Source organism: Notamacropus eugenii, chromosome 7, assembly GCF_028372415.1.
Source record: "Notamacropus eugenii isolate mMacEug1 chromosome 7, mMacEug1.pri_v2, whole genome shotgun sequence".
Taxonomy (NCBI): domain Eukaryota; kingdom Metazoa; phylum Chordata; class Mammalia; order Diprotodontia; family Macropodidae; genus Notamacropus; species Notamacropus eugenii.
In genome coordinates this window covers 21747412-21761249 of record NC_092878.1, presented here as the reverse complement: position 1 = coordinate 21761249, position 13838 = coordinate 21747412, and the positions used below count along the sequence as shown (strand labels likewise).

Below are 13838 nucleotides of genomic sequence, written 5' to 3'. Positions count from 1 at the left end.
TTGTTAGAATATAATGAGAATGAGATCATCTTGAAAACCCATGTCATTTAATCACAAAGGAAGGGAACTTGGTGAGAAAATCTGAACGGGTTAACCCAAGTCCATCAACACTCCTAGAAAAGTCATATGGTATGACCCATGGATATTAATTCAAGTGTGAAGGGGAATTATTGACTGTTAACATTTGACCTAATTGCTTGGATATAATGGTTTGCTTAAAAACAGGCATATAATAACTGTCAGAAATTTATAGATTTCCTTTCCTTCAAGGAGCCCAAAGAACTTTTCTTTTAAACTCATTTACTTTCACAAAAAATCTTTTCGTTCCCATGAAATTGAAAATGTGCTAGAATTCCAGATTCCATTTTAAAAATTAAAATTCAAATGAGTTATTTTACTAAGAAAGAAAAGCTGCCAATATCAAGGATCAGGGTCATGTCCTCTTTTGAATGATGGTAAAAATCCTTGGCAAAATATCTCTTTGTTGAAATTTAACCAAAATTAGGTCAGAAAATATTGTTCTTTTAAAAATAGGGAGACATTTTAGAGACAAAAAGAAAAAAGTGGACATTACATTGGGAAGGTCAGCGATAAAATGGGCTGGGGTGGCAGTTGAGGAAGGGAAACCTATAGGAAAAGTTATGATTCTTAGTATTTGAAAGGCTAGTACATAAACCATGACTAATGAGTGGATGGGATGTTCATTACTGGAAATCACTTGGGATTAGAAACCTCAAGTGAGGCACTGCATTTTATGTCTGATCACAAGAGAATCTGAAGGAAAACAAACATGTTTGCTGCAGCTCTGTTACAAGATCCAAAGTATACATGTGTAAATAAGGAAGATCAGACTTGAGTGTCTACTTATTTACCAGTATTTTACCATTTGATTTTAAACGATGCACTATCTAAATTTCCCTGGCATAGTACTTGAGGCTCAATTAATCATTGTGAAGGGGCATTTGTAAGCTGAAAGGATGACCACGCTATAACAATATTTCATACTAGGCACTGCATTTTCATGTTTTAATCTTAAGTAAACACGTGGTAATTCAGTACTATAGTAAAATGTTTAAAATGCATAGAATAAATTAACCACCTTCTTTACATGCTGATGAGGTACCTAGCTTTACTATTACTAAATATGGGAACAAAAGGGCACAGGCAAACTTCTTATAGTTAATTGATTTTTAAGGTTAAGTAAAGGTTTGGGCATGATTCAATGAAATAATTAAGTCTAGTTTCCATATTACAGATTGTTGAATGAGTACTAAAAAAAAAAAGAATTATAGTTAAAAAGAGTTACTCCTGAATCAACATGGCTCACTCTTTCTCCTCTTCTCCCAGTCCTATCCTTTGTCCTACCCCCATAATAACTATGTGTCCTATGGTTGGTCCCCATAGGTGTGCATAGAGCATGGGCAGTCCGCCTTCTATACATATCTAAGGTTGGCCTTGAATACCATCCTAGAAGCAGATCTTCTCAGTGTACTTTGGAAAAGATTTCATTAATAGTTCTTACATAAACCAAAAACTCAAGAAATTGTGTTTTCTCCATAATGGTGAAATATTCCATGTACCATATATCTGTATATAATTCTTTGTCTATCTACCTATGCATCTATCTCTGTGATCTCTTTACCATCTTACTTTCTAAAATGAATATATTTATATTTTAAAAATTCATTATAGGTATTAGCCCATCATCAAAAATATTAAAATCTCTCTTAGGGAAGCAAGGTTGCTACCATGTTAATAATAAAATCTAACAAGAATAAAAATAACTGATTGCCATCACAACAAAAATAAAGTTGAATCAAGCACCTGAAGTAAGAAATATATATATGTATACATATATATACATATATATAACATATAACTTATGGTCACAAAGCTTCAGAGGGATAAAGGTAATACCTGAACCCAGATCCTCTTATGGTAAACCAGTGCTAGACATCATAGCATCCTATAAATTCAGCCAAATTATTGTTTCTAAAATGCTTCGCAGTTTCAAAGGTTAGGCATTTACCTTCCTCCCTCCTGGACACTGGAATTACAAGTAAAAAGAATGTAGGATTTTTTTTTTTTTTTTTTGTTAAGTGCTAGTGATTTAAAAGGACATTAGGTGCATCTGGAGGGAAAAACAGGGAGGGCTAAAATGCCTACTCTCAATTGTCCACTTCTCATTCTGTTTCTTCACAATACCCTTTTTACTTCTCATCCGGTTAAATCTTTTGTGGACTAACACTTCAGGTTTTTTGTTTTCTACCATGCTGTTTTAACTTGATCCCTACATCTATCTTTCATTAGGTGTGCTTTGTAAAGCATTAGCCCTGCTCTGGCGTAGGCAGAAGCGCAGACTATATTAATCAAACATTTGGTATCACCACAAAAATTTTTTTCATTTTCCCTTCTGCTGGAGAAAGAGTACTGGTGATGTAGACATAAGAGAAGGAACGTGGACGGGAGGGCTTAATGACTTATAGAAAAATGCACAACAAACATATATGGAAACTGATGAAGCCTCACCTGTAAAACAGCCATTTATAGACAAGATGGAACATCAACAATATAAAAATTCCAAAAAAAAAAAAAAGGTACGTGTTTCTCAAAAGTCATCATCGTGCCTTGGAAATCTCAGGCTACTTACTTCTCTAGTTCTTGCATCCCTGCACTATCATGCAAAAGGATCAGAGGAATCTTTCCAGGGCCCTTGGAAATATTCATGTCAGTGAGCTACATGCGCATATTTCTTTTGGATGCTTCAACCACTCTCAGTGTTGGTTTTAAAGGTCCAGGTTGGTTCCCTCATAGCCCTATTGACTCACAGTGTTTCTCAATGGTCCATGACTGGTACACCCTATTCAGGAGACACAAATGAGTTAAGTGCTCTAGCACAAGGTTAGACAAAAAATCATGCCCTTTGCCTACATACCTGGAGAGAGCTCCTGGTTCTATGTTGATAACTGGGGAAGAAGATCTGACTAAGGTGCACAGCCTAGAAGATAGGCAGGGGACATGAGTCTGAGACATTGGACCCAATTCACTTCTCTAGAGCAACTAAGTAACATAGATAGAGTACAAGATTTGAAGTCAAAAAGACTTGAGTTCAAATCCTGCCTCAGTCACTTATTAGCCGTATGATCCCCTAGGTAAGTCATTTAATATCTCTCAGTCTGTAAAATAGGAAATAGCACCTACCAGTCAAGGTTGTGAGGAGCAAATGAGAGGATACATTTAGAGTGCTTTGAAAAATTTCTACGCAAAAGCGCTATCTATTATTTTAAAGGATAGAGCGGTACGATGATTGTAGCAAAAGTGGATAAGGAAGCAGGCCAAAAGATTAGCGAGGTATAGGTGTTTGGCTGGTGATGTAATCACACCTAGCATCTCTAGAGAGCTTTAAAGTTGGCAAACCCTTTACCTATTACATCATTTGAATCTCAAAACAACCCAGTGAGGTAGATGGTATTACGAAAAACTTCATTTTTCAGATGAAGAAACGAAGTCTGAGAAAGGTTAAGTGACCAAGGCGTCACAGCTTGTTAAGTGTTTGAGGCAAAATTAGAACACAGGTCTTCTAGACTCCAAGTCCATCACTAGAGTAATTAGTGACCTAATTACTAATGGCCGGATAGTGACCATTCCCATGTCACCTGCTTTCTAACTCTAACTCGATCCATTTTCTAACCCCAATATTCCATTTTCTTTCTGACTCCTATCTAAAAACTGAAATGAGATGTTGCTAGAAGTTTCCATCCCATGACTCACTAATACTGTTCTCTAGGGGGGACGCTTCCTGGGACAATTTCTAAAACTCCAGGAATATAAGAGCTCTGAACCTGTCCTGGCTTATTCTGCCAGATATAACCCAGAACATAATTACTTGGATTTCTTCCATTTGTTGTAGTGTCTTTATATCATGGTTACTTTCCTCTTCATATGCTTTGATGTTAGATTTTTTCTTCCCATGTGAAATATCTTATTGCTTTTATTTATTGAAATTTATGGCGCTGACTTGAGACCATTTCCCTAAATCATCAACATCACAGTATATTTCAATCCCAACCAAACTATTGTGTCTAAAATGCCTTCCACCTTCCAATCATCTGTAATCTGATAACATTCTAAACTCCCTCATCCAACTCATTAATAAAAATATTGAGATTTGAATCCAAAAAGGCGCCCTGCAGGACCTTTTCTCAACTTGGCACTGGACCATTAATAATTGCTCTATATTTGATTTTTCTTCACCAATTCTTTGTCCACTTGATACAAAGCCAATATAATCCAAAGTGCTTTGATTTCCTCTTAAGGCTATAATGTAGAGTTCCCTTAAATATCGAAATGAAATAGAAATAATTATGTAATACTGTGCTTAGGATTTTAAACAAACTGAGGGGCTTCCCTTCTCCCTGCCTCCTTACTGTATATCATTACCATTTTCCAAATCCAAGTTGTTTTTAATCCATTACCATTCTTTTCCAGTCCCCTGTATAAAAGCTACCGCATAACTTTTATTTAAGTGGGAGTTAGAACAAATATCCAAAGGAAAAATAGCTGGCAATACACTTACAAACACACAAACACCCATCATTTATTCTATTTTATTTGAATCTGAAATGAGAATAATATATTTTTTTAAAAATCAATAAAAAAAAGCTTAATGATGCTTTTGCTTCAAGACAAAAAAAATCCTCAGGGATTCTAGACAATTATTAAAAATCAGAAAAATAAAAACTTAATGTGAATTTTTCTAGCCAAATATTTTTAATACATAAAGCATTTTATGGATACTATTTCTTCAGTTCCCTTCCAGCTCTCATAAGGCCTGGGTTGTAGTTAATATCTCATGACACCAAAAGTAATACTGCAACAGATATTAAAGCATTTTTTCAGATACTTATTCTATAAAATATTAATTGCAAGCCTCTGCATGTGCTGTATATATAGAAGATTAGGTAACTGAGTTCCTGCTCAGTTCTAAATCAATAAAAGGAACACGCACACCATCAATCATCCTTTACTCTTCCTTTAGTACATAATACAGTGCAATTTGAGATGCGTGCGTGCGTGCGTGTGTGTGTGTGCGTGTGTGTGTGTGTGTGTGTGTGTGTGTGTGTGTGTGTGTGTGTGTGTGTAGTTCTAAGTATTCACTAAGATACATGAGGCCAAAGAAGATCCGTTTGGCTATCAGTACTTACCTAGGAAGGACAGGTTTCTCTCTAGCAGCAAGTCTCTCAGCAGGACTTCATGTTCATGCCCGATGGCACTAGATAGTTGAAGTTAAAGCGGGTAACTTTTTTTGACAAGGTTGTCACTAGACAAAAATAAAGTGGCACCAACACAAATACCAGATCCACCCAAGAGAGTGAAATAGTGATTTCCCCTATTCACCCACCATTGTTTGGGAATGAGATATTCTGGATTACAAAATTGTCCAAGAAACTGAAGTTCACATGTTCAAGTGACAAGTTTACTGTTATCATTAAATATATGGGTAGAAACAGAAGCTACGATTTCATTGATGTAGGGAATTCCTATATGGAGAGAGAGAAAGCATTGACTGAGGGCTGAATATCTGTCAGGCACTGAGATAAGTATTGGAGACACAAAGACAAACCAAAAAGATAATCCTACCCTTCAAGGAGCTTGTATTCCAATAAGAAAAATCCCTCTCTCTGTGTAGGTTGGCAGCTTATATAGTGTTAAGAGTTATCCAGGGCATTGAGAAAGTAAGAAAATGATTTGCCCAGATTCTTATAGCCAACACATGTGAGAGGTGGGACTTAGGCCAGGTCTTCCTGGCTCTGAGGCCAGTTTTCCATTCACAATATTATGCTGCCTCTCTAAGAATAAATAACTTAAAAGCCATACAGACGTATATTACATATAAATTAAATTGAAATAAAGATAACTTGGCCTATTTCTTAACGATTCAGGGAATCGCTGTAAACATCTGTCCTTATACTACGCTAAAATACAGACAGCAGTTCCACCACTGCCTTTGAGTTTTTCTGTGTTCTCCCTTGCTGTCAGGCACAGGTATAGGAAAGGCAACAGCCATCAACACCTGTTGCTAAATGCTATTTTCCACCCTCCTTTCTAGGGCACCATCTCAGTCGACTGTGGTCTAGGAAACAAGATAACTAAGCTTGTTAATAATTAATTTAAATAATAATATGAAAAGTAAAACAATAAATAATAAACATTGTAATAAATAAATGATAATCAGTAAAGGTCTGAGTGGGTGCCTAAAGGCTGGATTTAGCAGAGCAACTCTAGAAGAGCTATTGCAGGTTCTCTGCGATCTTTTCTACTTCCAAATTTTCAGTTGTGTTGGCTGAGGTTGCCTTAGAAACCTGACCTCTGGATAAATGGGCTATTATTATACTCACACACATAAACAGATAGAGTTTACACTTATGTAGCACTTTAAGGTGTAGACGATGTTTCGCTCTCAACAACCCTGTGAGATAGCATTGCAAAGACAATGAAGTCACTTGATCAATGCCAGAAAGCCAGTAATTGTCAGAGCTAGAAATTAAACTCAATTTCCATGTCACTGGGTCCAGGGGCACTTTCAGCTAAAGTTATACTACGCTGCCTTTTCTCCAGTTTCTTAACTAGTTCAGAAAAAAATCATTTGTTATCAATTTTCCAGATAATTACCTAAATTCCTCATTTCACTTTGATAATGTTGGCCTGGCCTGCATCATAACTTACTGTACTGTATGGTTTACTGTGGGTTCTTAGAGCCTGATTATATACATCTTAAGACTTCAACTTCGATAAAACATAGAGGCTATTTGTGGGCAGGGACTACAGGCTTCTTTTGTTCTTTATCAACAAATATAAGTCAGAGCATTGAACTTGAAGTCCAAAGGCCTGGGTAGGTTGGAGTCCCTACTGGCTGTTGTCTTAACCTTCATACAACAAGCCAGTCACATAACTTCTCTGATCTCTGGATTTGTAAAATTGGGGCTGCGGTGGGGGAGAAGCATGTACACAACTACCTCAGAGGATTGTTCTGAGGAAAAGCCTTTGTAAAGTGTGAAACATTAAGATTTTATCATTGTTCAAAAAAAACCTTACAATTGATAAGATACTGACGCATGTTACTTATCAGAGAAAGTTGTAAGAGACTATAGGGACTATTACCTCCTTTGATGTTTTCTTTTCTTTCTTTGGATACCCTTAAAGGCAGTTTCTCATCCTTAATTTCTAATAACAATATCTCCCCCCCCCCCACCGATGCTTTCTTTTTCAAAAAAAATTACAAAATTTTCATGCTTGTGTAGAATTCATTGAAGTAATTTGAGTAATGCCACTCAAGGGTATCTGGTTACTTGGGGCATTCCACATTTGAGACCTAAATTATTTACTTCTACCCCACATAAAATATGCTCTCACTTTTATGGTTGTAAATTATTTACATCCAAAATGTTGAATCATGAAACTGAGGTTACTGATGGTACAGAAATGAAACCCACAGCATTTTAAGCTTCCGGCATTATTATCTGTGTCCAGAAGTTACTTTGGAAAGCCAAAGTAGAATTTCCTACTCATTCTAGGTCTATAGAGAGTGGAAGGAAAGGAAGACAAAATATGGGGTGGAAAGAAAGAGGGAAAAAAGAAGAGGAATAACAATTGATACTTCTAGTTTGTTCTCATGTTTCCTATTAGCAAATAATCAATTTATCCTTTTATTCTACATAGAAAATGATGGCTGCCACATTTTTGTAATGGTATAAAAAGTCTTTATATCTATAATATTAAATAAACGTGCTTTTACCTCTTGTGAACTGCTGTGGTTTGCTGAAGATGAACAAGGTATCACAGAACAGAGTGAATACCATGCTCACTGCCATGGGAAAACAGTAATTCCATTCAGAGGAAGATAAAATATTTCATGGAAATCTCATACCCTGTGTTTCTTGTTTATCAGTTAAGGTAACTTATTCAAGATCACAGAATAGCACCTCTGGAAAAGATCTTAGGGACCATCTAGTTCACTTACTTATTCTCTACCCTTCCTTCCAAATCCCATTTATAGTTGAGAAAACTAAGGTCTAGTAAGATCAAGTGACTTGCCTAAGGTCATACAAACATTACACATTAGAAGTGGAACTTGTATTTGTATATGTTTGGAGGTAGGGGAAATTGTGGTTATATCCATATAGAAACTTCTAGCATGGAAACTCCTTCTACCAATAAGATTGTGAACTCATCTGTACCTTATAATTTTAGAGAGTTGGTTGGCTAGGGCATCAAATATGATGTTCAGTGATCTGCCTATAGTCACATGGAAAGGAGAATTCAGAGTCTAGACTTGAACACCAATCTTCTTGACTCTGATTCTGAGGCTAGTCCTTTAGACACTATTGTATGCTGCCTCAAAGAATGTAAAACCTCCCCAAATCTCCAATATCTCTGTGCAGAAAGAAAATTCTAGAATATAACGTTCATTTTATCATATTGAGCATGCTAAAAATAATGGCTAATTTAAACTTTGGGAAAAAAATCTATTCCTTTATGATGTTTTACTTGCTACAGATTTACATAAAGTGCAAGAACTGGAAAATAAAGCTTGTAAAAACCAGCAATTTTACTAGCAATAGTCATCATGGAAATGCAAAAAAACATAATCTAGTGAAATCCATTTACATACATCTATCATTGTCTTTATCAACTGAAATCATGTCCTACATTAAACTCTGCTGGCAAGAACAGAGCCAAAAAGGGAAATTGAATGATTACAAAAATGTAAGGAAAATACTGCAAACAGAATTTATAATGCACCATAAGCAGAAACACTTAGACTTAGTCTATAATAATACCTATTATTGATGTATGGCAGTGACCATGGGGCAAAACTTGTAAATAACCTCACAAGCCATTTTCTACTCCAGCAGTACAGCAATCTAGTTTCCCGTAAGCATCTGAACTATTACTGAAAAATAGCCTCCTGGCATTTACAAAGAGGTTGACTTCATACTTTAGTCCATGCATTTATAATTAGAGAGTTATATTTAAAATCAATATGCAATCCTTCAGAAGACATTATGCTTTTAAAACCTTAACTTTAAATTGATTTTTAACTATTTTATGTGCTTTAAAATTAACATCTAATTCAGCACCAGATACTCTGAGACAACATTAGTTGTAATACAAATGTGCTGAACATGAGGTTGGCAAACTTTTAAGATTTCCAGCACTCTCATTAATTTGATGACAGGGAGAGAGATGTCGTCTCTTTTTGGTTTAATGGAAAGATGCGTTGAGGCTAGTTCTGTGTTTTTATTAAATCTCAAATATTATAGAGGAGACAGACTACACAACTCAATATAACAGGCATTAAATATCTTAGAGCCCTTCGTTAAAGACAAAAAAAAATCAAAGTTAACTTTATATTTGAAAGATAAAGAGAGAAAGTGAATGAATTCTTTCAAGCAGTATCTACAGAATAACAAATACCTGTGATGAAGTTACAAGTCTATGCACTGTTGTAGTTTCCTAAAGATGCAGCAGTTGGGGGGAAAATTAGTTTGTGTCTGATGAAACTGACAAAAGGGTTCTAGAGGAATGTCTCCCACCTGGTGACCAAGGAGACTTTGGTTTTGGTTTAGTTTCATCTATACCAACCAAAAACATGCAAGAGGGAAAAAAAAATCAGCATCTAGAAATTAAACTGAATACGAAAATTTGGGCCAGTGACTTCATATCATTTGTTATGCCTTAATATAAAAAAAAAAAAAAAAAAAAAAGGCTTTGTCCCCTGGATTGCCAGTCTTGGAATCAGGAAGGCAAGAACTCAAGTTCTCTTTCTGACACGTTAGCTGTTTAACCACGGGCAAGTCACTCAATGTGCTTTAGTGGACCAGGCAACTCTAAGACTATCTTACAAATGAGTTAGGACTCTGCAATAGTGGAAGGAGAATCCAATGTTGAAAAAGACAGTTCTAGATCACCCTTTTCCTTGTCCTTCCCCCTACTCTCTCCCCAAGATGAAAATGTTTTCAGAACAATTATTAGAATCTACCATCTCTTTTCATAATAACAATTTTTAGCAAAGTTAGTTTAAAAAATGTTTTTATTCAACCAATTTAATTCTTTAAATCATTTCAACATCTTTGATTCATAACTAGTGATTCTTTTTTTACAACAGTAACTAGGAAGAATCTCACAGCCTAAAATTTAGTACAGGGTTGGGGAGGGGGAAGAGGAGGAGGAAGAGAATTTAAAGAATTCTAAATGTTATTTCCAGATTTTAATCAGCCATTTAAACAATAAGACTCTTCTTCCCTTTAAAAGGTAGTAGTCCTTGATATCTTAATTGAATCCACCACCTTTAACCTCAGACTAGAAAGTTATTCCAATGAATTTGATCCTATTTTACCCATTTTAAATGGAACTTTATTACATTAAAAAAAATTCCTGAGAAACGGTCAAATACAATCCAGGATAGTAGGTTATCTGCCTAATGGCTCTGTACCTTTTATCTCATCAGAAACCAAGCAGTTTAAAATAAGTGTGTGAATGTCCGACTGCTGAACTGACACCTTCCGTTGGCCTCTCCGGTTTTTCTTAAGCAGGAGAAGAGAGAGGTCCGCTGTGACCCTCCCGTTGATTGAATGTACAATAGAAGAGCAGGAAATGTGTTTTGTGAAGCAGAACTTTATGTCAGGTTAAAGCGAGACACGTCTCCTCTGCAGTGTGAGCTCGCCGATTGTGCACCTAACAGTTTATGGGAAAGGATACTGTTTGATGCAGCCTACCAGTGGTCCATAACAGCAGTCATTCACGATACACTGCCAACAAAAAAGAGAAGAGGAGTGGTGTTGGGCAACAGTACATACTATTAGAGGCGAGCAGTGGCCTAAAAACAGTAATTACTTTTCTTTAAAAAAAAAAAAAAAGGAAAAAGAAAGAAGAAAGGCTATCAAGAGGCTGGTTTTTTTCTGATTTAATCACAGAAAACAAAAATTGCATGCTTTTTATTCACTATAAAAGCAAAGCTATTAAAAACTGAAATGCTCTTCTCACAAATATTGCCTTGCCATTTATGGTGCACCCTGACCTCAGTGATAGTTTATGATGACAGTAATTAAATGAGGTTTAAAATCCTTTACTCTGCTAGGCAGATAACAGCATCGCCACTGAGAATAGACAGCTGTGATTAATACCTGATAGACCTGATTTGCTAGAACTCCATCTGGAATCTGAGAAGGGTCCCGCAGCATACTATTTATAACAGACTTGGAGGCTGTAGAAGAAAAGGAAGAATGGTTAGCAGACAGTCGACATAATTCTAAATGCAGTGCAAGATGTGATGCGTACTCGGAGAAAGAAAACACCACTGGTACTAATCATGGCTCTTTTTTGAAAAAAAAAAAAATAAGATTATTTTTTGGCTAGGGAAGCCTATAATGAGATTATTTGGCCAAGTTTACCATCTACATTGCCAGATTTCAATGATGACCCATTTCTTCTGATTGAGTAACAAAGGTAAATGAACAGGTATGCCTCCTACCAGATAAATTAGGATCGAAAAAATTCCACTTGAGAGAAAAGAAAACATTTAACTTTTCCTTACAGGTGGACAATGTGGGAAGCATATGGATGCATGCAGCTTACTAAAGATAGGTCAGATTTAAAGAAAATTCTTGTTAAAAGAATTCGAATGCAAGGAAGCATCATTGTAGCGCAGTGTACTGAACAGGGTATAGGATTTAGGGTCAAGAAGGCTTGGGTTTGAAGCCCATCTCAGACACTCATTAGTTCTGTCTTTCTGGAAAAGTTGCTTCATTGCTCTGGGACTCGGTTCGCTCATTTGGAAAGTAGATAGCGTAATAGGGTCAGCCTCAAAGAATTGCTGTGAAGCTCCAATTTAAAGCACTTTATTAAAGTCCCCAATTATTATTATTCTTCTTAAACTCCCTGTGATACCCACTGAACAGGTGGGAAACATAGAAGGAGAGGAAAAAAAAGAATGAACAACAACATAATTTTAAGTAAAAAACTAAATCAAAACTGCTCCCCCTCACCAAAGTTTAGTCAATGATCTCAGCCTATTTGCCAATGAAGCTGGGGTATCCCAGCACCTATTGACGACCAAATAAAGCTCTACGTTTAGAAGATGTACTTGGAATTGGTGCAGCCAGTCCTGAAACTGGTTCAATACTAACAGTCACTCTACCCACATACAAGAGACAGTCTGTCCTGAATCAAGACCTAGAAGCACCCAAGTAAGAGACTCCACTGAAAGTGAGTTTTGGACTTATAAGCCCAGCGAACAAGTTTAGCTGTACAAATTACAATCCTAAAACAAAAATTTACTAGCACCTTTTCAAGAACATTTTCTAACCTTGGACAGCAAGCTCTGAACTACTGAAATCATCTACTATTTCCATGGGAAAATCCTTCTGAGAGGCATTATAGGACAGTGAAAAGGGCACTGGGCTTGATGATAGGAGACCTGACTGTGAATTTTAGTTCTAAAACTTAGCAGCTCTGCAACCACCTTTCCCCTCACTTCATCTTTCTGCAATTTGTATAGATTACAAAAAGGTCAATTTAGGCTTTGTGTAAGGAAGGAGTGACTAAAGATTAGAGCTATCTCTAAGAGGGATAGGCTGCCTCAGGTGGGGAACTCTTCCTCCCTGGACGTCTTTGGGCAAAGAAGGCTCACTTCTTGGACAGTTTTTAGAGAGGACTCTCTTTTTTTTTATGATCTAGCCAAACTGCCTACTTGCTACTCCACATACACTACATCCCACCTCCTGCCTATGTACTAGCTGTTCCTGATCCTTGGAATGCACTCATTCCTTCACCAACAGTTATTAAATCCCCTGGATTTCTTTAAAACACAGATCAAACATCACTTCCTGGTCCTCCTCCCCAACTCCCTAGCTCGCCGTAACCTCTAAGATAATGTCCAATATACTCCATATTCATCTTGAATGCACTGGTTTATGTATGTTGCTTTCCTCATTGGAGTGTATGGTCCTTGAGGGCAGGGATGTTTTGACCTTTTCTTTGTATCTTGGGTGCTTAACAAAATGCCGTTGTTGTTCAGACATTTTGGTCATGTCTGACTGCCTGTGATCCCATTTTGGGTTTTCTTGGCAAAAATACTAGAGTGGTCTGCCATTTCCTTCTCCAGTTCATTCTACAGATGAGAAAACTGAGGCAAACAGGATTAAGTCACTTGCACAGGGAGAACAGCAAGCACCCAGACATACCCGGGGTGGGTGAGAGGGGGGCTTCTATCACAGGTTCTTAGATTTGCAACTTTCGAGAAGTCAACAATCACTTTATTCAAGCACATGAGTCATTCACTTAGTTCAAGGGAAAAAGTCAGTAACCTGAACTTCAGAGAAAATACAGAGAAATCTAAATCAATAGGTAGTGTTTCCAAACTGCCTGACAGGGAGAAACGCATACATCACAATTCAACAGACAGATGCAACTGCCTGACCATGCATACATAGTTACCAGAGAGGAAAACACCAATATCTGGGTTTTCAAAGCCGGGTGGCTTCTTAGTGGCTTCTAAAAGTCTCATCTGACACACAAACTTTCTTCCAAAAACTATGCCCCAAAGTAAAACCTCACCTTCAGGATACTTACACATTTTTTAGAGACAGGAGGCTTCACAATCCTTGGGAACCAGTGCCTCATTAACAAAAGGTATGGGCCTTTCTACAAATCATCCCAGGCCCATCCCAGGTGGGGAAGATCTTCAATCACATTAAAATAATTAACAATACAAATGCATATAAAACTCCTGTTTCTGTACTTTACTCCTAGTAAAGACTCTTGGTAGATAAAGGCAA

The 13838-nt window shown here is 36.8% G+C and overlaps 1 protein-coding gene across 17 annotated transcripts in view; it reads right to left on the bottom strand.

The window, feature by feature from the left end:
- The window catches only part of CDIN1 (CDAN1 interacting nuclease 1), a 261023-nt gene that overhangs the window by 114109 nt on the left and 133076 nt on the right, over positions 1-13838 (bottom strand). For 14 of the 17 annotated variants that reach the window (XM_072622894.1, XM_072622895.1, XM_072622905.1 and 11 more), the window contains 3 exons: positions 11187-11266; positions 10762-10811; positions 5205-5272 (listed from right to left, as the gene is read on the bottom strand). The exons of the other annotated variants lie outside the window; for them this stretch is intronic. In XM_072622894.1, the coding sequence (XP_072478995.1) occupies positions 5205-5272; positions 10762-10811; positions 11187-11266 (198 nt within the window). The remainder of the gene's footprint in view (positions 1-5204; positions 5273-10761; positions 10812-11186; positions 11267-13838) is intronic. 17 annotated transcript variants of the gene reach the window in all.